The 22,289-nt window shown below is 53.2% G+C and overlaps 6 protein-coding genes across 6 annotated transcripts; 2 read left to right on the forward strand and 4 right to left on the reverse strand.

Annotated features, from left to right (window-relative positions):
* Positions 1-390: 390 nt before the first annotated feature.
* On the forward strand, positions 391-3,124 carry WAR1 (Transcriptional regulator WAR1; the record flags this gene model as incomplete). Its single annotated transcript, XM_014691037.1, has 2 exons — positions 391-2,071; positions 2,133-3,124. 2 exons carry the CDS (start codon positions 391-393, stop codon positions 3,122-3,124), a joined length of 2,673 nt encoding a protein of 890 aa, XP_014546523.1.
* Positions 3,125-4,267: 1,143 nt separating this feature from the next.
* G6M90_00g098220 (uncharacterized protein) lies at positions 4,268-5,098 on the reverse strand (the record flags this gene model as incomplete). Its single annotated transcript, XM_014691036.1, has 1 exon — positions 4,268-5,098. One exon carries the CDS (start codon positions 5,096-5,098, stop codon positions 4,268-4,270), a length of 831 nt encoding a protein of 276 aa, XP_014546522.1.
* A 5,213-nt stretch (positions 5,099-10,311) lies between these two features.
* G6M90_00g098230 (uncharacterized protein) lies at positions 10,312-11,574 on the reverse strand (the record flags this gene model as incomplete). The annotated part of the gene is made up of 1 exon (XM_014691035.2): positions 10,312-11,574. One exon carries the CDS (start codon positions 11,572-11,574, stop codon positions 10,312-10,314), a length of 1,263 nt encoding a protein of 420 aa, XP_014546521.2.
* Positions 11,575-12,387: 813 nt separating this feature from the next.
* Positions 12,388-14,939, reverse strand: cys-14_2 (Sulfate permease 2; the record flags this gene model as incomplete). Its single annotated transcript, XM_014691034.1, has 2 exons — positions 12,388-13,898; positions 13,961-14,939. The coding sequence occupies 2 exons, from the start codon at positions 14,937-14,939 to the stop codon at positions 12,388-12,390; spliced, it is 2,490 nt and encodes an 829-aa protein (XP_014546520.1).
* Positions 14,940-17,772: 2,833 nt separating this feature from the next.
* Positions 17,773-19,344, forward strand: cdc16 (Cell division control protein 16; the record flags this gene model as incomplete). The annotated part of the gene is made up of 4 exons (XM_014691033.1): positions 17,773-18,255; positions 18,339-18,657; positions 18,739-19,156; positions 19,221-19,344. 4 exons carry the CDS (start codon positions 17,773-17,775, stop codon positions 19,342-19,344), a joined length of 1,344 nt encoding a protein of 447 aa, XP_014546519.1.
* Positions 19,345-20,108: 764 nt separating this feature from the next.
* Positions 20,109-21,656, reverse strand: G6M90_00g098260 (uncharacterized protein; the record flags this gene model as incomplete). Its single annotated transcript, XM_014691032.1, has 1 exon — positions 20,109-21,656. One exon carries the CDS (start codon positions 21,654-21,656, stop codon positions 20,109-20,111), a length of 1,548 nt encoding a protein of 515 aa, XP_014546518.1.
* Positions 21,657-22,289: the final 633 nt, after the last annotated feature.

Consider the following 22,289-nt stretch of genomic DNA (forward strand, 5'->3'; position numbering starts at 1 on the left):
GGAGGAGACTGACCTCTTGCCTGTACTTTGCCAATGGTGAAATACTTCCTCTCGGCGATTGCTTCTACCGGCCAAAAGTCGTCTTCAAGTCGTCCGTAGTAGTACTCCGTACTCCGTAAGTTACTCGGTATCATCTGCGGCTCCACCTTCGTACACGTCCCAGTGGTCTCCACTCTCGGCAGGAAAGGAAAGAGCAAGGTGGCTGGGCTTGGCGCTCCTCCTTTCTGTGTCTCCGCCCTAGGCTCCGTTCTACTCTAGGCGTCGGCGCTTCGGCGACAACAATTACCGTTCTTCGCAGCTCCAAACTGCCGACAGGACGAGGAAGTCCAGTTCAATAGAACGACGACTGCCAAGACACATGCAGCTTTGAAGCCGCCCTCCCCGATCCCCATGGACTTGGATCCTCGACTGCGATTAGACCATGGCGGGCAGCGTTCACCTTTGCTCTCGGGCGCCGTATCGCGCGGCAAGTCCACATCAACACCATCGCCCTCGAGCCAGGTTGAAACGGCATCAACGGTAGCACAGCATCGTCCTGCTCCTTACCACGTGACTGAATCCTCCGACAGTCCGCCTGCGGATCTTGGCACGCCGAACCAGCAACAGAATCCGCATGGTGATGGCACCGATCATGACGGAGGTGCCGCCGGTGGTGCGGCTGGCAACGATGCCAAAAAGTCGAGGGCCTGCGAGGCTTGTCGCGGACTCAAAGTGCGATGCGAACCCGACCCCGACGACGAAGGTGCTCCCTGCAAGCGCTGTAAGAAGGCTGGGAGAAGTTGTGTTGTGACGGTGCCAACGAGGAAGAGGCAGAAGAAGACGGACAGCAGGGTTTCTGAGCTCGAGAAGAAGATTGATGCTCTGACGGCCAGCTTGCAGGCTCGCGCCGCAGTTCCGGCAATCGGCGGCGGCGGCGGCGGCGATGCGGCCGCTGCTGGACAGGGAATTTCCATGGCAGGGATCGCGGCATCGTCTGCGACGGCGCCGCGGAGAAAGTCCTCTGAAGGCATGTCCGGGCTTTGGATCAATAGCGATGCTGCGAGGACTTGGGCTGGATCAGAGACCGGCGCGGCCGCCCAGGGGATAGTGGCAAGCCCAGTACAGCAGAGCCATACTCCCAGATCTTATCGACCATCTGTGTTTGATCCGCCGGAGATGGTTGCAGGCCATAAGCGGAAAGCTACGGAGCACCGGGACGGCTCGGGAGAAGGTTCCCCTGCCGCAAGCTCTTCACAATGGCCGATGGCTCGCCGCGGAAACAGAACCGACATTATTGATCGAGGACTTGTAAGCTTGGAAGCGGCTGCCGAGCTGTTTCAAAGGTACAAGGAACACATGCTGAAGCATTTACCCGCCGTGGTGTTTCCGCCCACAATGCCAGTCATGGAACTTCGCAGGTCGAAGCCGTATCTATTCCTGGCTGTCATGGCGGCTGCCTCGTCCGAGACACATGGCCTCCAGCGAGTCTTGCAACGGGAGCTGATGGAGCTCTTTGCCGAGAAGATTGTCATTGTTGGAGAGAAGAATCTTGAGTTGATACAAGCCCTCCACATTGCTGTCATTTGGTACTGGCCGCCGGAGCACTTTGAAGAGCTCAAATTCTACCAGCTCGTCCACATGTCTGCCGTCATGGCCCTTGATATTGGGCTAGGCAAGAAGTCGGCACCCAAGCGCGGCATCACAGGCTTCAGTTGGCGAGAACACCCATTCAGACGGCATCCACAACCCGACCCGACCAGTCTCGAATGTCGTCGAACGTGGCTGACGTGCCACTTCCTGGCGGCTAACACGGCCATGTCTCTACATCGGCCAAATCTCATCCGTTGGTCGCCGTTCATGACGGAGAGCCTGGATATGTTGAGCACATCGCCGGATGCCTATCCCACAGACAGGTATTTATGTCATTTGATTTGGACGCATCGCATGGCAGAAGATATTGGCGTTCAGCTGTCCATGGATGACCCTGACACAGCCGTGAACATTATGGATGCAAGGACGCAGTACACGCTTAGGGGCTTGGAGAGGGATCTTGACAAGTATATTGCCACGGTCCCAAAGGAGATGATGCAGCGTGAGTTTCTCCCCCCTTCTGCTGCCCTGCCCGAAAGACGCACATGGCACTAATCAACAAGACGACGCTTCAGCAACTCTCAAGATGAGTTTCAGCATCCTGAACCTCTACATGCACGAACTAGCCCTCCACTCCGACAACACCGCCGACGCAATCCGGCCCCCTTTTGCCACGGATATGCTCCAAGACGGCATGGTCAGTAGCGAACCCCTGAGCGCTGCACACATCAATGCCCTGTCAGCCTGTCTGTCCGCCATCGACAACATCTTTCAAACCTTTCTCGCCATGGACGTCTTCTCCATCCGCTGCCTGCCCGTCTTCACCTTTGTACGGGTCGCCTACGCCGTCGTCATCCTGATGAAGATGTACTTCTCCGCGTCCAGTCCGTCCTCGGAGCTCGGCAAGGTCATCAACAAGGACAACATGCGCGTAGCGTACTACCTCGAGGCGCTGCTGGAGAAATTCAGCGCCACCGCCGCCGACGACAAGTGCCGGCCTGCCTCGAAGTTCCTCCTCGTCCTCGTCATGCTGCGCACCTGGTTCCTCAAGCACGGCAAGGCCGACACCAGGCAGGACGCGCAGAACCCACTGCCCGCCGCGGGCTCGTCGTCAAACACCCCCGCCGACGGGGGCACGCCTTCGATGCAACCATCGCAGCCGCTGCCGGAGCACGCTGCCAATACGCCCCTCCAGGTCCTCTCCGAGGTCGCCATGGGCCGCGAGTCCAACACCCCGCGGCCGTTTTACAACTCCATCTCCGGCGGCCAGGCGCCGCCCCAAAACGCATACTACGCCGAGGGCACCAACACACCCCCGCAGGTGCGCGATCCGCCTGCCTTCCCGCAGCCGTGGATGGCCCAGCCTCCTCAGCCGTCTGTCGACATGGACATGACGGTAGGCCTGCCAGCCAACTTTGACTTTGAAAGCCTGGGCGTGCCGCTGGATCAGTCGGGCGACATGTACGGCGGGGGAGCAAAGATGGCGGTTCTCAATGACCCCCTATTTAGTGACATGTTCCAGGGGTTGCCGGACCCCAATTTCTTTTCGATGTGATGACCATTTACACGTTGATCTTTGGTTCTAATCGGGTGGGCGGTGTTTTTCTTTTCATCTCCCCTGTCCCTTCTCATCCATCATGGTCCGGCGTAGGGATTCCGTTGCATGTGTACGGGTTAGCCTGGTGCTTTGTACATTACTACTGTTAATCATTAATGATGCCACGAGGAGCACGTTTCAATTTTGTCTCTCGTGCACGGCATGTCTCATGTCACATGTGTTGTGCTTGGCGCAAGGCTGCAGGACGTTCGTTCAATTTGTCTACTTGAGTAGATAAACGCTGAGCTCAAGACTGCTGTTCCTAGCTGTCCTTGGAGCAGCAAATAAAAATAAATGTAAAAACAAAGGTCATGCAAGCGAGCCTAAAACATGCCAACTTGATTTCACTGATACGCCATTGCGCTCACGCAAAGAAAAACACTCACTCGTCAACGCCATTTGCCTAGCAAAATTGTGTCTTTCCCACGACAAAAGTGAATCCGATATCTCATCCTGATATTCACCTCCATCCATGTGTTACCAATGTCTCCGTGTCGCGACTCTGTATAGTCCTACATCACACACAAGCTAGATAGTAGATAGTACATGAACCTGAAGCCATGCGTGCCGCTTCGTCCTGGCGGGAACTCAACCCGCCCCTTTCGCTTTGTCGTTAAAGTCGCTCTCAAATACAAATAAATAAATAGATAGAAAATAGACAAATCAGTATTTTGCAGCTTATTTTCGGTTTGCTGTGCGGCCAAGAACAAATCATTTGCCATGCCCTGAATGTTTTTGGACCCATTTCTGACCCGACGCTGCATATCAGCGGTAGCGTTCTAATAGTAGCACTCGCAGAAACAATGAAGAAAAGTTCCCACGCCTTGCGTGATGCCTGAAAAAGAAAATGATAAAATTCTTATCGACACGCGGTACTAACACAAGCGTTGCCAACAAAAGACATAAGCAAGACCCATTCATGTAAATGGGAGTCGGCAGGTATCTGCATTGGACGTAAAACCATCGAAAGATTGGGCTGTTCTCGGTGTTAACACTGCACAGCCATCATATCTGTGTTGATCGCTGGCAAGACTCTTGAACATGGTCCTCAACTCATCAAAGCACACAAGAGCGCTACTGTGTGAGGAAGTAGCGAGCTACTCAATCCATGTAGAAGTCACCCTTGAGAATTCTCTCCTGAAAGGCATCTGGCTTGCGTGGTTCTTGCTTGGGCTGCTGTACAGGCGGCGGTGTCTGAACAGGCGGTTGCATCATGTCGGAAACGGATTTGGCCCGATCGTGGTGGGATGCTCCTCTTGGGGGCGAGGAGGCTAGTGAGAATGAAGCTCGTGGGCCGGCGGAGACAGAGCTCTCAGCTCGAGACCTAAGCTGCTCGGACCAATTGAAGCCCTGCTGGTCTGCACGAGAATTGGCATTGTCAGAAGAGGCTCTTGAAGGCGTGGTGTTGCTTGCCTGTGTAACTGCGGAAGAAGGCCTCGCAGTACTGGCTCGGCGGTTCGCTGCAGATAGAGCAGCGCCGATTACAGAGCCTTGGTTCTGTGAGGCTCTTCGTCCGAGAGACGACGGGGGTGAGGCTGGGCTATTACCGTTGCCAGGACTGTTGCCACCAGGGCGGTACCCTCTCATGGCCGAAGCGCCGAAGCTCATACGGCGGACAAAAGGCGTGTTCGGGGCGGTTCTAGCGGAGCCGGGCACGTCCTCATCCTCGATAGCATTCTCGTCGATAGAGTCGGAGCTGGTGGACATGCTGCCGCGGCGCATGTTAAAAGTCGGCGGGTTGGTGGGTGACGTGCCAGAGAGGCCGATTGTAGTAACTGACAACCGTCGCCGCTGAGGATCAAAGCTATTCATCTGGCCACCACCGCCACTCGAATTGTTGGATGGACCACGTTGAAAGAGGTTTGAGAGAGCGGCTTGGGTGATTGAGCTACGGCGGTGACCCGCGCCGTTGGGGGCCCCTTCAGAAGACATTTTGGGCTCAACGGCAGCCTTGTGTAGTAGCTGGTGGAAGCTTCTCTATGATCCGGGCTTATTCAACCAGCTTTGCCTCGAGGAAAGGGAGGAAAGGGAAGGAAAAATAAAGGAAAGAAAAATAAAGCCACACACGAGGCAGAGATACTATTAATTTGCCGTGAGCTGCGAACGTAATGTGGGCAATGGATGGGAGCTGGCGTGAAGATGGTCGAGATGGTCGAGACTAGAAAGCGTGCTGACGGATAGACAGAGTCGTAAGAGGGGGGCTGAGAGAAACAAGGTATCTGCTGCGCAAGAAGCAGTTGGGAAAAGCGCCAATAGGCTGTGCGTATGATGTATGAGCTGGAAGGAACGACGGATAGATAAAACAAGCAGCCAGACCAAAAAGGGGGGCAACCTTTTTTTAGGTTGGGAAAGTGAGAGCGACGATAGGAAAGAGCGAGGTAGAAGTAGTGGAAGGAACGGCGGAGAGAGTCGAGGTGCAAGCGCGGGGTGGTGTGAAGTGTGAACCGTGCCTCAGTGGTATTTGTCTTACTCAAAATACTTTGGGCAGGGGGTGGATGCAGAGAGAAGATACAACGGACTGTGTGGTGCCGAGAAGGGACAGAGTTGACGCCAACAGATGGTGAGAGGGGACTTGACCAGAACAACGTACGGAGTACCGTTAGTGCAATGCCGCGAGTCAACCAACATGAGCTCGACGCGGAAATGCGAAGAACAGGAGAGAGGGACGGACAGAAGTTAGAATGGTTGTGAATGGGAGGGCGCACGACTGATGGGTTGATGGATCGATGGACTGATGAGTGACGGACGGCACCCATCACCTCCGTGAGGACCGAGAGCGGAGGGCCTGGAATGAGTGACGGACGTAGCGGAGCGTGTGGGGGACGGCTGATGGATCATGGATAATGGGCTCACTTCAGTGCAGGGCACAGGCGAGATCAGGTCAGACGAGAGCCTTGAGGGGGGCATATCATGGCACATCATGCCAACAGAACAGGGCAATACCACTGTCCTGAGGCAAACTGGTTTCAGCAGCTGGCCGATTTCCCATTTGCAGCTCCCGTGTCATGCAATGACGACCTCATCCACCTTGCTTGAGAGTCACCATCCACACACAGTGTGTGCTCTTTACATATTGGGCAGCAGCAGACAGGATAAGGACCAACTCTAAAAGGGTGGCACCTAGTCGCCCAGATGCGACACCTCAAACCGCCGTCGGCTGTCAAACACGGTGAAGAGAGGGGTCGACACGATCCATCCCGGTTGGAGGGTTTGGTATTGTACATAGATAGCTTTGGAGCTACGAACGGTGACTAGGCGATCGACCCCAAGCTCCCGCCCAAGCACGCAAACGCAAGCAACGGATTGGGCGGTGGAGAGCTCGGCCATGTAGGTGGAACCCATCAAAGTCGAGAATAGGACAATAACAAGCTTCATCCTGGCATGCACCAAACAGATCTCAACACCAAGTTGACGCCTTCAAAGGCAGCCGGTGACGTCGACAGGCCCGCTGGCCGCGATCGGTGGAACCGGGTGAGGAGCCCTAACCAATGCGACTCAGATCTCTTGGGCCCGCTGCCATCTCTATCCTGAAGGATGGGCTCGACATGGTGGGGATGAAGGGACTCGTGGGCTTGCTAGGCGCTGCCAATTACTGCCTTGGTACAGCTTGGCAAGATTGTACAACTGCCGATTGGTGTTGGGTTCCGTCTTCATGTACTCCGTACGCACTACGGAGTACGGAGTAGGACGATGAGAATGAGTCTGGCACGAGCCAGGAACGGCGACATTTCCGCCGGCCCCATAGACGAAGCTGTGGTTGGCCGGGCGTCAAAGACGTCTGGTCGGATTGGCAGTCTTGCAAGGAGCTTCTGCAAGCCTGCGGCTAGCCGTTGCATCGTCATTCATTCGTGGACTTGTCCTTTCGCCCTTTTCACCTTGGAACCGGCCACAGTGGTCCGTCGAGCCATGGCTTGAGGGGCTGATAAGGGCTGGCTCGAGGAGGATACTCATTCGACCAAACAGATTTCGGCGGGACAGTTCTATTTACCGAATGGCATCAGTCATGGCTCTGGGTGTGTGCAGGTCAAGTGGAGGTGCATCTGGAAACCATGTTGTTCCACGGCAGCAACCCTACTTGTCAGTCCTGATGGGTGGCGTTCTCCCACCTTGGTTTGGCACACTCGAGAGTTTGAATCGGTATCCCCACTGCCTACGGAGCGGCACCCAGAACTATCAACGCCATGGCTCGTCGTGGCCACTCGAAATCTGGCGCAGCAACCGTACGACATGTAGTTACCGAGCAGGCCACCCACCCATCTTCAGGTCGAAGCCTAGGACGTCCTGTCAGAATCACACTGGGAAAGTGTACGACACTCGCTGTGGGACTCGGTACTCCGTAGAGTGCAGGCTTGGCCGCTGCCGCTGGGAGTGGGGAGAATTCCAGATGATGCTGCAGGTGATGATGGTGTACTTGCTGGTGATGGTTTTCAAATGTTGCTAATGGTTAGGGTTAAGCCCAAAGGCTCTGCACAGGCACGGAGTACCTAGGTACTTCACATAAAGTACTCTAAGTACCCAGTCCGCCCCTAACTTTGTTGCGACTACTCCGCACAATGCAGGAGGGACAATCAATCCATCGCCAGAGACTGCAAGCCCAACTCGGGCAGTACTAGTTCTCCGTACCTGCACACTTTTAGGCTGCTTGGGACAACGAGAGACGCCATCCAATGGAAGCACTTTGCGGGGTAATATCCCTGCAAGCACGGCTCAGGGTACGGAGTGCTAGTACCAATTGGGTACGCCGTTCGGTACCCCGCAACAAACCCTGGGAGGTCGCAAGGGTCTCCTCACCTTTTTCAGTGCCAGCTCCTGTCACTTCATCACATAAAAATCGCCTGCCCTTTGAATGTGCACAGGACAATCGCTGTTGTATTTGTGTACCCACTTCTTTTACAATACCGGAAGGTACCTTCTTAGCAGTGAGAACAAGTAGTAGATCTTTTATATTGTTATGTACTTAGCTTTAAGGTTTTGGGTACTTTTATTACTAGATAATTTCCTCGTAAGTTAATGTATCTCTTCAACCAGTGCTTATCATTGGCTAGAATCCTGGTCCGATACAGAATCGGACTGCGCAAAGGGATGGCAGCCAGGCCAGATCTGCATTTGCCCATTGTTGCATAATACCTGCTACGTAGTACGTTTATTGCCATGAGAGCACATGGCACCTTTGCCACATCAGTGTTTCGTTTGTGCCTCAGGCATGGATCACGATGCGTTGCGCGACGCGGCGCACAGGAACTGTTGATGACGAATAACCCAACCCCCCATGTGCCAATGTTTGACGCAAAAGACAACACGACATCGTTGCCTACCTACAACGAGTATTTGTATACCCCGGCAATCTGTCCCGTCTGAAACATCACGGGCCATCTTCGAATATGCTGGTTATTTGAGGTCGCTTCATAGCCCTCCCCTCCTCATGGCTCCGTAGCCACATGCATTCTCCGCTCTCCGTGGTGGCCCAAAACCTTAACAAACAAGTCTGGCTTCAAACGAGGAAAGCTGTCCAAAGACTGCTGAGAACTGATGCATCATCTTCTACAAGAAAATAAGGGCCCCAAATCCACATGAACTAGTCATCATCTGCCTAAATGACCCCAGACTCGCCCTAATGTGTCCCCACACACCCGAGATACGGACCCGGATGTCTCTTTAAATACACGGACGCCCTGGCATCATCGATCAGATCCAGTGTCCGTCGTAAACATGTAAACCAACAGCAACGGAACGGATGGAGGCTTGCAGCATATCCGACGTACCTTGGCTCCGGATCGTCGGAATCAACATTCGGGAGCAAGGGTTCTCGAAGCAAGAACGCTAGTATTTCCTTATGTTGGACTCATCCCAACGAGATATGTAACGCATTGTGTCCGAGGCTAATTATAGCCTATGCGAGCAGTTCTCCAGTCTTTTCCCCGTTATTTGCTTAATGCTTACGGCTTGCGCAACGTAAATGCCACATTCCCACCACTCGATGCCCATCCAGCACATACAGCCGATAGGCTTCCACCAGGAAACGCCGGCCTCGCGGGATGGATATACCAAAGCCGCTGCCGCTAGAAATGACAATAGTGTCATCTGTACCGGCAGGAGACACGCTGAACAACGCCGTCCGGGCCCGTCCTGTCGTCGCTGGAGCGCCTCGACACGCGTGTATTGATACGGGCATGCCGCCGCAGGTGCTTAGCTGGGCCTCATTTTCGTCGTGCGCACCTATCTCCCTGATTGCAAGACGTTGTCAGCCCGTCATCGCCCGCGAAGATAATATACCCAGTTTAATCACGAACTGGCTTGCGTCTACGCAAGTTGTAGATATTACGGCGCTGGTATCTGGCGCCGGGAGGGCCGAGCGAGTTCGCAGCACCTCCATGTGCTTTGCTTGGCTCGGGATTCGGGGCATGAATGGTAGTTTGAGAACTTGTGCGGCGGGAAGTTTCTTGGCCGCTGCTAACACGGCCAGGCTGGCTAGTAAGGCAGATTGTAAGAACCTCACGGCATTGATGTGATGATTGTAAAGTACTGGCGGTTTGCCGTATTCGCTATGCGTATGTGCAAAGTGTACCACGGTATACCGCCGCGCACGTACAAAGCAATGCCAAATGAATCTAGACAATTCGACCGTCGAGAACGGAACAATGCGAGTGAGCAGCAGAGGAATGACAAAGAATGAAAGATATTCTATTCCGTCAAACACCACTCGTCGTCCAACTTCCAACTGCCGCTCTTCAAACAAGTCTCATGTCCCCCGTGCCCAACACAGACAGTCAATCCCGTCTGCGATCCAGGGATGCCCACCACTCAAATGACACGATTTGTACTCCTCCAGATCACACTCTGTCTTTCAATTGGTATGGTTCGCCGTGTCCAATGCGGCCATTCTGTGGTTCCATGTGTACATGAAACGATGGTTGCTGAAATATGCATGTGAGATGAGACCAATCGTACGACTTGCATGCATCAGCAGGCCAGACGGCCCCCAAGGGGCCAGTGTGCATTGAAAAATGCGATTAGATTTGGCGGAAAAGTGAATAAAGGAAATTGAGCGTATAACCATGGTTTTAGTAGATGCCTTGGTGGACATTGCCACCTGTATATACAAAGACTCATCACTCGTTGCCCATTACTTTGTCTTGCGACAGGTTTTATATTCGTCTTCGTCCACAGAGACCACAGACGCCGCAGTCGCCAGAGTTGACATATTTGCTGTCTGTACACGCTGTGCTGGTGCAACGCCAGGAATTCGGTGTGTGGGTTGGGTCGAGAACATTGGCACACATGTTGCATGTTGGTGCTGATGAAGGGTTGATGAAGGAGCACGTTGAGCATGCTGAAATGCTCTGTACCGATGCTAGCTGCGAAGGACCGCTGGTTTCCTGTTTGAAGGGCCCTTTGTCAATTTGTGCCGCCGGGGGCGCAACCGGTATGTCGTGAAGTCGTGGACCACCCTGAATGGCCTCTGTCTTTGCGCCTGTCGACCACGAGGATGAGGGAGCCTCCATTTCCGGTTCCGCCTTCACCCGTACTGTCTGCGAGCTTATGCCTCCAGCATCACCCCTCCTTGCCCGCTTAAACACCTCTGCCAGCTGGCCTAGTTCATTCCGGGCATCAGGATCACTGGTATCCTCGTCTTGACATACTCTGACCATCCCTCTGCCCGTGCTATCCCTCAACGTTGAACCGTCGACATCAACAGCGGCCTCGCCATCACCATCACTAGCATCGTCGTCATACTCGCCCTCACTCCCAGACCCCGTCTCTTCCTTGACCGTCTCCTCCTCCTCCTCCTCCACCTCCACCTTTTTCTGCTCAAACCTCGCCAGCGCTGCAGCAGCTCGTAGTTCCCGCCCCCGCGCACTGCTCGCCACTCTCGGTTTTGCCTGCACCCTCTTCCCTTTCTCCAGCTTCGTCTTTGTCTCCTCATCCGCCCCCAGCGCCATCCCATTCTTCCCAAACTTCTTTAAGATCCTCCGCTCTTTGCGCTCCTTGTACGACAAGGCAGGCTTGGTCTTTCTCTTCCTCCGTCTGGAGCGGTATGTCCCCCCGCACAAATGCTTTGGAAGAGCCTCGTCTGCCTGTACTTGATTCCGCTCCCACTCCCCTGTCATCAGACTCGCACCACGGCCCCAGATTCCATCTCCTGTGTATCCTTCCTTCCAGAGCTCGTACATCTGCGCGGCGTACTGGTTTCTTACCGCCCAGAAAGCGCGGGAGTGGTTCATTTGCTGGCAATGCGCTAGTTCGTGCATCATGACCATTTGGACGTATTCGAATGGGAGCCAGCGGCCTGTTGAGGGGGACCGGAGAACAAGTTGAATCACTTCACCAGCATTGAAATTGCGGCCTACAAACTCGCGATTTGGTTCGTATTCTTCCAGGGTCATGACTGATATGTGGTGTTTCCGCATGACGGGGACTGGTAATGTTAGTTGTCGTAAGAACAGGACTCGTGGGGTGAGGCTCACGGCATTGTGCGGCAATTCTTTCAAGGAATCCCTGGGCCGTCTTCTCATTCAAACCAGGCAGTGGTTTGATAAAGACGATGTTGGCGTTTGGTTGCGACTTCTTGGCATTGAGTCGCTAGATTCCAATGGGCATTGTAAATGACGACAAGGCTGTAGTGACCAGTCTCTCGGTCTCAGCACAACGAATTGACTCAAATGACAGATGTGGTTTTGCTCTTTTTTTTTTCTTTTTTTTACACGCAGGACACTCGGATGCTGACGAGAGGTTTCAAATTCGTCTGCAACGTCGGTGAGTTTGATGAGACAAGTTGGCGGGGCGTGAATTGCGTGGCGAAACGGACGCGAAATCAGGTGACTGCTTGGACTCGTTTTAACGGTCCCATCATCACAGTTGCAGTTCCCACATTATCCAGAGTTTGAATGAATATTTTTGATAGCCAAGGGGAAAATGGTTTATCTAGTCATCAAATAAAAGACAAACTAACAAATCGTCAAACTTCAGTCATGTCCTTCAGGTCACTGGCTACCCATGAGCGGCACCAAACGCCACATCCTCTGTAATAGTCATGCCTATAAACATTGAAAAGGCACTCATATATGCGGTGGAGACACAGCATAGATCATAAACCAGATTTCACGATATTATGGCTTGAAATACGTGTATCTAGTGTATCAAAATGCCCGCTTATGCCTCCGCTAAATCTATCATGCCCAAACTCCAATACGTTTGCTTAGAACAAAATATGCCAATATAGATCAAAACGACGACGACAAAGAAGCAGCCCTAAACTCCTCTCTAGCCTCCACATTCGCAATCGCACTCTGGACCGCGCTGGTCAAGTCTACATGGAACAAGGGCCTATTCAGCCCGTGAACAACCGCCCCACGTCTTTTCTGTTTTGCTGCACCTTCTGCCTTCTCATCGCCCGGTTTAGGCAAGCCTTCTTCCGAATCAGAGCTCTGGCCCATCTCCTCGTCTAATTCACTCATTCGCGACTGGCTTGCCTGTAGCTCCCTTTCGTTGGCAGCAACCTCTGCCAAAGCCGCGGCAGAGTCCTTTCCGCCGATCTCAGCCACGCTAAAGATGGACCTCCATCTGTGATGCAGGCCATCATCAGTCTTTGTGGGGATGCCAAAACCTCCGGCCATGAGGGCACGCTTCGTCCAGCGATTATTGATGCATGCAACGTGCCAGTCTACCACGCCGGGGGAAGCGTACATATCCAGCTGATTACGAACGTCAATGAGTCGCTGGACAGAGGTGATGTCGACGTTGTTGACAGAACTAAAGTCCAAAATGATGGCCCTCAGTGTAGGCCGTCTGTCGACTTCTAGATCTTGGCGAGATTTGGCGGATTTTCCAGGCCCCGGGTTGCTCCAAGGCCTGTCACCCGCGCGTTCAAAACTCTCGGGGCTGGAACGCTTCGTTTGTGAGAAAATAACGTCGGTGAGATAGTCCAGTGAGAAATTAGCATTGGGATAGTTGAACCCTTCGGAGAAGCGGTAAATGAAGATTCCAGGGTAAGGACTCTCTAGTTCTACCTCAGGATTGGAGCCGTCTCCATGATCCAGGGGAAGGAATATATTGCGTGCAGAGACCTCGGCCGCTCCGTCGAATGTACCGTATTCTCCGTATACTTTGTTATGATCCTCACCAATAATGTGATCACCAAGAACGGAGTGGACTCGTACTTTGCCGAGGAACCGTCCTCGGGCCTTTAAGATGCGGTATATGAGAATGGCGGCTGAAATGGCGACGGTGGCATACAGGCCGTCCTCGATTTGAGCAAAGACACTGACGAAAACACCAACAAAAAAGACAAATACTTCGATGGGAGAAACGCGCCAGAACTGGTAAACTGTATCCGGAGGCGTGATGAGATCACCGACGGCGTGGATGATGACAGCTGCAAGCGTGGCGCTGGGAATGTAGAAGAAGACTGCTGTCAGAAGGTATGTGGCCAAGAGAACGACAATTCCAGTGACAATACCGGCAGCCGGGGTGCGAACGCCGGCCTTTGATTGAATTGCCGTGCGGCTAAAAGAGCCCGTAGATGGATATGCGCCGAGGAAGGGCCCTAGAATGTTGGTCATGCCAATGGCAACCATTTCCTGTGAAGGATCGATAGAATAGTTGTTGACTCTGCCAAAAGATTTGGAAATGGCAATGTGCTCAACGAGCATGACAATGACGGTCGCGGGTAGATGGGAGCCAAAATGTGAGACCACGTTGCTTGACAGATCTGGGACAGCGGCATTGCGGAAACCTGCCATTTGGTTAGCCAAGAGCCCTGCTAATGACTGAGATCGAGGGTTTGTCTCGTCTTACCCTTTGGAACAGTTCCAAGAACACGGAACAGTGGATGTTCCCTACGATGCATGTTGACCAGCCAGCTGATCATGGTGTACAGAAGGATGATAAAGACAGTTCGCATAGTATTCATAAAGAAGATGATTCTCTTGTGAGTAGGAAATCGCTCCGCAGCCGACGTGAGAGTGAATCGAATGAGGTAGAGGAAGAATAGTGCCGTCAGTCCCATGGCCGCGTCAAGTCTTGTCTCGGGTAAGTGTTTTAAAGTGTTGATGATGACCATGTACGCAGGATCTCTATTTGAGAAGCCAGTCAGACCCATCAGCGCTGGCAGCTGACTAGATGCAATGGTGATGGCAGATCCAGTCATGAAAGCTGACAGGGAGGTGATGGAAATTAAATCAACGATCCACCCGCATCTTAAAAGGCCGATTCCCAGAACAATACACCCAGCAATGATGGACAGAGCCGAGGCGATGACATGCGGCGGTATGTCTTTGGTATCTGGGGATGAGGCAACATCTTCAACAACGCTTCCCACAACTGTAGATAAGACAGCTACAGGGCCAATAGAGATATCCTTTGATGTTCCGAATATCCAATAGATTATGACGCCCATAAAGGAGGAATAGAGGCCAAACTGAGGCTCCAGCTTGGCCAGCAGGGCATATGCCATACCCTGCGGCACGACAATGGCGCCAATAGTAATTCCGGCAACAACATCGCCAGCGAACCATTGGAGGTTGTAGTGTCCTATCCAGGACAGAAAGGGAAACAAGGACTTGGCATATTCACCGACTTCTTGCCGCGTGGGTATTTGATCGTGAAGCCATTCAGATGTAGCAGGGGCCCCTTCGACGAAGCTGTCACTGGTTTGAATGGAGAGAACTGACTCTCCTCTGGTGACAGGTGCTGCGGCGTCTTCGTTGGGATCCTCGAGTGTGATGCCAAGAATCTTGGCCAAGGCATGGCCTGTTTTGGTTGCCAAGGAGGGCATGGTTGGGTAGCGGTTGAGTCTCAATCAAGGTTGATATCACTGCAGGATTGCATGGAAAAGGTGTATAGTATATCAGGGCCTCTTGTTACGACATCATGATGTTGCGATGACGTGTGTTGCAGGCATCAAGGACTGGATCCAGAGGACCGGGGGAGAGTAGGTAGGTCTCGAGTTCGACAAACAGAGCAGATGAAGGCCGAGAGCCAAGGGCAGGGAATAAATACACAAGGGAGATCAGATTGCCCAAGAGGGAAGAGGAGAGAAAGACAACTGATATAACAAAAGTGGAAGAAATGTGGAGGAATGTCGTAGCTTGTGGACCGGAGGAGAGGCGGCGAGTATAAGAAATCGTAGGTAAGCACCTTCACCCAGGACGATCTGGCTTAGATCCGTGCGTCAACATGCCGATCTCCCGGTCTTGTCACGGAAGTCGACCAAGGGGAGTAGCCCATACATGTAATTATAGAATCATGAGCCCTTGGTAGGCCGACAAGCCGAGGGTGCCGCGCGACCAGCCTGACCTTGGTATCATGCCTCGTCTGCCAACATTGTGGTGAGGGGACAAGTAACACGAGCGAAATACGGGCCAGAAAGCGGCAGCAAGCACGGGAGTGCAGGGGTTCATTCCAAACCGCTCGGTTCAAGACATCAATAGTGAAAAAGCCAGCCAAGTGCCAAATGCGTCGTCTCAGATGGTGGTGTCACTGGTGTGTAGGACTTTTTGTCACTTGATCGTCGACGTGTCCGCGGTAGCCATGGCGGGATGCCAGTGAGGGGGGGAATCATCTCCCGGAGGTGTATCGAACGGATTCATCAGCAGAAAATCTCTTTCCTTAAAATTTCGGGGGCGTGCGTATATGGCTTCTTCGACCTGGGACTGTTGAGACGGTCGACATCAAAATGCGCTTGCGCGATGAGGTGCTCGACTGGCCCCACAACTTGGAGATGTCGCAATCGCCTGGTGGCCGTGAACAGCATAGTGCAGCGGAGATGGCTGCTTCAAGCTTCTAATCAAACTCGACTTGACTTGACTGCCTTGGCTATCCATTGCGTGGTAGTACCAGACATATAACGGCCTGTTGGGGGAGAGCAGCGTCGAGCGCTCTCAAAAGGAACTGGAGAGGTCAAGTACATATGTGCCCGGACTTTGTCAGCAAGCACGTGTATGCACTCCGTACACCACAAATCCTCAATATCTGGATTCAGTATGCACAAGTTTCGAACTGTACCCATGTAAATAAATAAACGGCATGTACGGAGCACACTTAGCCAACCATCACTCAATGCCATCATAAAATGCCCGAGTGTGTGCTTCACCTTCTAGACTGATGCATGAATGTGCCGCAAATCCACTGGGCGGCTATCTGGGGTCTGCTGGCCACGTAGCTTCAGTCTGTGGCAGAATGTAATGTATCAAGTAAGTATGTATACACTAATATTGTAGTGTAGAGCGCGATAGCCAGGTATCCGATTTGGTCAAATACCTTTTGCCTCCCGCTGTATTCGAGCTCCATGTCGTTATCTCATTCGACCTGTCGCTGGTCAAAGTCCTTTAGAGACAATCCAAACAACCAGCTGAAACCTTCCATAAATAGAAACAACCTTGGGCCGCCAATCCCATATCATGAACCCTTAGAATGGAACATCCCAAGACAAGCGCTGACCACAACTGTAAATTTCCAAGGACCAGACTGATCCATGTTACATTTGGTTCATTGTGCATTCCGTATCATGGAATGCCCTTGATCTAATATTACCGTTTGGTGAGACAGTTCTCTGGTCCAACTGCGGTCTAGAATGTGGTGACAAAGTGACCTCTGCATTCACGATGCCGTATCGCATGACCACTGTTTTGAAGTTGCGCAGGGTGCTATCGTCTTCTGCGAGTGATAAATGTGGCTACTTTCTTTGTCTCCTAGATCCGCAAAAAGCGCCGGCTGTATATATTCCACTGCCACGAATGAGCTGTCGTCACAAAGACATGCAGATTCGAGACCTCCAATACCTCGGGCGACGGCATGTGACGAGTGAGTCGCCAAGGCCACAAAGTGCACGACAGTCGGCGTCGGTACTCGCGTTTGATGCAACTTCTGGCCTCGGTGTAGGTACCAGTCTCGCAATATCACTTCTTGACATATTCGTCGCCCCAAAACGCAGGCGGGCAGTTGATGCAAAGGTTGGCTCAGAATACGCTTGAGCCAACGAAAGGAAGTGTATGTACAATGAGGCAGGGCTTACGCAGGGCCTAGCTCACCTGGTTTGCTCACACGGGCAGCTCTGCGCAGGCCATCACTCGTTAAGCTCAAATTGTGCCCTTGGCCACAGTATCGTCGTGCATTGCAAGTGGCGTCAATTGGTCTGATCGAGTCATTCGGCCCTCCATCGGTCAAGATGTTTCTTCGCGATGCTCGCAAGACAATAAGGCATGCAGGGAGGCTTCCGAGCCAGGGTCTGGAAGGGGACAGTGCTCATGTCGATTGCAAGGCCAAACGATGCCAGGTGAAATGTGATATTAGTCGAGTCGAATCTGAGGTGTTTTGCCAAAATCGACACAGCCTCCAGAGAATAGAGAACTACCATTCGGGGAAGGAGCAACTTGCGCTGTCGAACCGGCCACGCTCGAGACGGCCGTGCGACTTGTGTGGCCTTGTGACGTGATCCCAGCCTTCCCCGCCATGTGTCTAGTTGTGCCTAACCCACCACGCCTCCACCAGCCTATGCACCCATCGCGTCTCGCGTCTGGCGTCTCTGCTGACAACTGCTCGAGTTGACCGTCGTCGTTGAATTGCCATGTATCGTCGTGCCACGGTGTGCCGTTGATCCATCTACAGCCATGCCTAGCCCCTCACGAGAGGTGAACCCTCCACCCTCTTCATTCTCGCAACCTACATCGCTCCCCGCCCCGGGACACATCGACCTCCAAGTCCCTCCATCTCCACGAACGCATCGAGCTCTGCGACGGCTACAATCTGCTCACACTCTTGGGGCTGCAAGGTCATCCAACCAGCCGTCTCTTATTTCACAACAGCGTCGAGACTTACAGCGGAATGCCTCCCCAACCCGGAACCCAAAGGCTACTCGCTCCCCTCAGCGGGCTCGCGCCAACAGCGATGCTACTTCGCCATTGATGCACCATATGGGCGCTGTGGCCGGGTTGAAACGCTCCAGCATGAAGAAGCCCGTTTTTTCACACGGGCACCTGTCACTCCAGCAAATATTCCGCGATGGGCCGAGCGACGGTGACTTCTTGGGCGCTCTAGAAAGTGCCCGGTGGAAGGTTGTGGATGAGGGTATCAAAAGTGCAGAGGATGGGATGGTATGGTGCCCCTTGGCTTTCTTAGCTTCGCCATCGTGCTTGCCACCTTGCTCATGACGAAATGTTAACCAGTTTACTTGCAGTCGCCGTTGAGGATATACGTTTGGCTGGTTCTTTTAGATACCCCCATCATGCCCACGGATGAATACCTTGGCTTGATACACCGAGGTGCTTCGCCAGCATATTCCAAAATTCGCAACGACACCTTCAGAACCCTCACCACAGACCCTTTGTTCCGACGAAGGGTTAGCGAGGCAAGCTTAATCCGGCTCCTAAATGCCATAGCATGGCGGTTACATGATGCCAAGGAGGAGGAGCGGCAGAGCAGTCGACCGAGTAGCAGCCATTCGACACATCCGAGACAGAGTCTTGGAGGAAGCATTTCCGGGCATTCCCAGGCCAGTATGTTAAACTATTTGCTAGTTGAGTTCTGTGAGCTCAACTTGCTACTGGACGTCTTTTCCACTTACTAATCCTGAGCAGAGTCTGGCACCGGCCCGGAGCCCGGCACCTACGTACAAGGCATGAATGTCCTGGCGGCCCCGTTCTTATACGCTGCTCGCAGTGAGGCCGAAGCCTTTGTTGCGTTCCACTCCCTCCTTACTAAGGAGTGTCCTGCGTATATCCGTGGAGCCATGGACGGTGTGCATCGCGGCCTGGCGCTCGTCGATAAAGTGCTTGCTATTGTAGACCCCAAGCTCAGCATGTACCTTACCGCCAAGGGACTCTCGGCTGAGATTTATGCGTTTCCTTCAGTCTTGACTCTCTGTGCTTGTACGCCGCCACTGCCAGAAGTCTTGCGGCTTTGGGACTTTTTATTTGCATACGGCCCGCACCTGAACATCCTATGTATCGTGGCACAGCTGACCATAATGAGGTCGCAGATTCTCCAGTCTCCAAGGTGAGTTGCTCAGTATTAACTACCTAGGCAGTCGTCCCATCATATATACTAACGTGTTGATCAGTCCAAACAAAGTCCTCAGGTCATTTCCAGCCTTGAACTCCGACTTGATCAAGAGCGTTACCATTGGAATCATCAAGAAGATTCCCGATGATGTATACTCGGAAATTGCCTCGCACGCAATGTGAATGGCATGACTTGTACCAATACATGTCAGATTCGTATTGTCTCCTGCTACCGAGCCATGCGACTACTTCTACGATAATAATATCACTGTACCTTTTTCTTTTTTCTTGTCAACAACTTCCAGGGCGTCGAGGATGCAGTTGTCTGGTTACTAGCTAGGTCAACCCTAGCTATGATTGATGATTGATGATGGGGCAATATGGACGGGGATATGAATGAATGGGTAAGAAAGCGGGGTAGGAACCCGTGGAATATGTGCAGATTTAGGTTCTTTGGGCTGAAATGTTTGGAAATATCGGGATCACTGAGGCAGAAGAAGGATTACAGAAGTATGTTGGTACTTGTACAATAAGATGGGTAGCGAGCATGTATATTAATCACTGCAACGGAGCACGTCCATTTGGTCATCCTGTCTTTCTAATGACATGTTCAAGTTTGGACTTGATAGAAAGCAACGCTAGCATGTATTCTAGTCCTTACTTTTACTAGTTATGCACCCTTCTAATTTTACACAAATGCTCCGTAAATGCCCGAAACGCCCAATGTAAATGCTTATTGTTCAAGAATCGCTGGCGCAAATGCAGCCAAGACAGGGAGGATACGGTCCCCGTCTGAAGAAGTGAAAAAACTCTCATTCCCACCTCATACCTCACTACGTCGTGCGATAACGTGCTTGCTTCATCAAGTACCTTCCGTCCCTCATGCCGTTTGTGATTGCTGGTTCTCCGGTCTGAAACCCCAGCCAAGTCCTGTTCGTTGAAATACGTTAGTATGCGGGACAACCGCCTTCCGCGCGGTGGAAAGCATTCGAGAAGAAGGTCTGCATGGCCGTGTAGTGGAACAGGATGCCTCCTAGGACAGCAGCATGCCACAGATTGTGGCTGCCCCCAACATAGTCGAACATGCCTGGCCACCAGCGCTCGGGAATCTTGCTCGCGTAGACGATGGCGCCGACAAAGTAGACCAAGATGGACTTGAAGATTGGCGAGTAAAAGGTGAGGACGAAATCGGGCCCGTGGGTCAGCGACAGCTGCAGCATCGGCATGAACCCTGTCAAGGCGAGTCCAACGAAGAAAGCCACTCTGGCCCAGGCCATGTCTGTGCCGTTAAATTTCGGGTGCCATGGGAGAATGACACCTCCGATGCCCAAGACGGCTGTCAGGGTCATGTACACCCATCTGCTCAGCGGGTCGCAGTAAAACGCGGTGTACTCGGTGGTCATGATGGATGCTGCGATCAGCAGCGAGATTCCCGTGTAGTCGACACAGGCAAAGATGGAGATTGCGTCGACGTCGGCAACGGCGTTCATGGTGTGCCATATGGTGGAGCAGACCAAGGTGAGGCAGGCCATGACGAAGAAGACGGCGGCAACGAAGACGTCGCTTTTTGAGCTCAGGGAGAAGTTGGCGCTGGCCGGGTAGAAGTAGAGCGCCACGGCGAGAACAAGGACAAGGCCAATGGCGTGAGACCAGATGTTGATGAATTCGTTGGATATGTTGAAGGCCGACTGGACGCATTCAATCTTGGTTTCGGTGAAGCGATAGCCCTTGGTGATGTGAGGATTGTTGCGCCAAGGCATGGGCAAGTCGTTATAGTGAAGCAAGCGTGTCTCCCTCGCCTTTGCAACGGCCTGTTGGATGTGTTCCTCCAGGGATAGCGCGGCTCGTCTGGCCCTCTCGAGACCTTCGTCCATGACACCCCTCGCCCTTTCGATGCTTTCGTGAGCAACACGGCGGCCCTCATCCATGAAGGCTTCCGCAGCGGTCGTGGCACCGGCCAGACCTTGCTCCCGCAGCTTGTGCGCCCGTGCCTCAAACTCAGAGAGCATCTCCTCAAGGAGATCAACGCCGACACGAGCCTTCTCGTGCATAGACTCGGCGGCAGTCAAAGTCTCCTGGTAGCGCATCTCCAGCGTCTCCACCATGATTTGCAGGCGCCGCCTACCAGCACCGATAACCTCCTCGGAAGCCTGGGAGCACCTTGTCCTGACGGCCTGTAGAGTCGAAAATGCGCGAGAGAAACTATAGTCCCTGCCAAGGTCGTCATAGTAGCTTTCGATAAAGTCCAAGCGGCGCTCCAGCTCGGAGAGAAACAAGTCCACCTTGAGCAGCAGGCCCTCCTCGCCTTCCATGATGGTTTCTACTATTGATTTTCTTCGAGGTAGGAAGAAGGAGTGGCGTCGTCGTTGGTTCGCGGGGGGGTCGGTATTCTGCACCTCGGATCCAGAGGCTTTTACGGCGCATGTGCCTAATTGCTCATCATCGCGCGGCTTATAGCCACAGGCCGACGTGATGGCAGTGGTCACGTCGCTCATGGTGAAGAGTTCGAATACCAAAATGGCATGGCCGGATGGGCGGAATGGCGGGTTATATGTGTACTTGGGCACGGAGTCGTTCGCACAGGCCGGGCAGGTTTTGTCTCGGGCTCGGCACAAAACAAGTTGAGTTTTGCGGGAGTGTCGAAGACAGAGATGCAGGGAGGGCAGCAGAGGGCTAGACACCACGAGTGACAGCGGCCGAGGACAATTGGCTGGGGGCATGGGCGCTGAGGGTCTGGTTGGGGCAAAGCGGCTACGGCGGATTCAGCAGGCGAAGCGGGACCTTTCGGAGGAGCGAAGGCGCTGTTGAGGGGCGCCCGGTTCCTTGGCCCCAACCAAGTGTGCAGAAAGCGTCAACATTGAACTAACTGGCCAAGCAGGAGGCGGAGAAGAGGGGCGCAGATCTTGGGTCAGCCGGCGACGAGGGCCAAAGAGGTTCCCACGGCGCTGATGCATATCGCTTCTCCTCCCAAGCGCTACCTGCAATGCGCCGTGACTTGGCAGCGGCGCGTCTGGGCGAGGGATTGAACGGAAGCGCGAAGAGCGTACTGCCTGAATCTCTTAAATTTCTCATGCCGACTTGCTGACAAGGTGTCAAGACTTATTACTCCATCCGGTGTATTATGTAGT

Source organism: Metarhizium brunneum, chromosome 6, assembly GCF_013426205.1.
Source record: "Metarhizium brunneum chromosome 6, complete sequence".
Lineage (NCBI taxonomy): Eukaryota > Fungi > Ascomycota > Sordariomycetes > Hypocreales > Clavicipitaceae > Metarhizium > Metarhizium brunneum.